General features: G+C 32.7%; 1 protein-coding gene across 1 annotated transcript in view; it reads right to left on the bottom strand.

The window, feature by feature from the left end:
- Positions 1–373, bottom strand: part of EMH_0062010 (uncharacterized protein) — a gene marked incomplete at both ends in the record, with an annotated part of 4,668 nt that overhangs the window by 3,252 nt on the left and 1,043 nt on the right. The window contains one exon of the mRNA XM_013497988.1: positions 350–373. Within this exon, the coding sequence (XP_013353442.1) occupies positions 350–373 (24 nt within the window). The remainder of the gene's footprint in view (positions 1–349) is intronic.

The raw sequence follows: 373 nt of genomic DNA, 5'->3' as shown, positions 1-373 counted from the left end.
AAAAATAAATAAACAAAAAGGAGACAGAGAAAGGAGACAGAAAAAGAGACAGAAAAAAGAGACAGAAAAAAATAAACAAAAGGAGACAGAGAAAGGAGACAGAGAGAGAGAAATAAAAATAAATATAAAAAGGAGACAGAAAGAGGAGACAAAGAACCAAAAAAAAAAGAAAAAAAAAACAAACAGAAACTACACCAACACAAAACTAGGGTTTAGGGTTTAGGGTTTAGGGTTTAGGGTTTACGTGTATATTTTTTTTTTTTTGTGTTTGGGGTGTATAGGGAGCTCTATAGAAAGGCAATTCCTCTGTCTTTGTGCATTTTAATTTATTTTTAAAAGACAAAGACACGGGGTTGCATGCAGCACGAAGACA

Source organism: Eimeria mitis, genomic scaffold, assembly GCF_000499745.2.
Source record: "Eimeria mitis Houghton genomic scaffold, Emh_scaff3074, whole genome shotgun sequence".
NCBI classification, from domain to species: Eukaryota; Apicomplexa; class Conoidasida; order Eucoccidiorida; family Eimeriidae; genus Eimeria; species Eimeria mitis.
The sequence above is the reverse complement of the archived record's forward strand: the minus strand, read 5'-3'. Positions and strand labels throughout refer to the sequence as shown.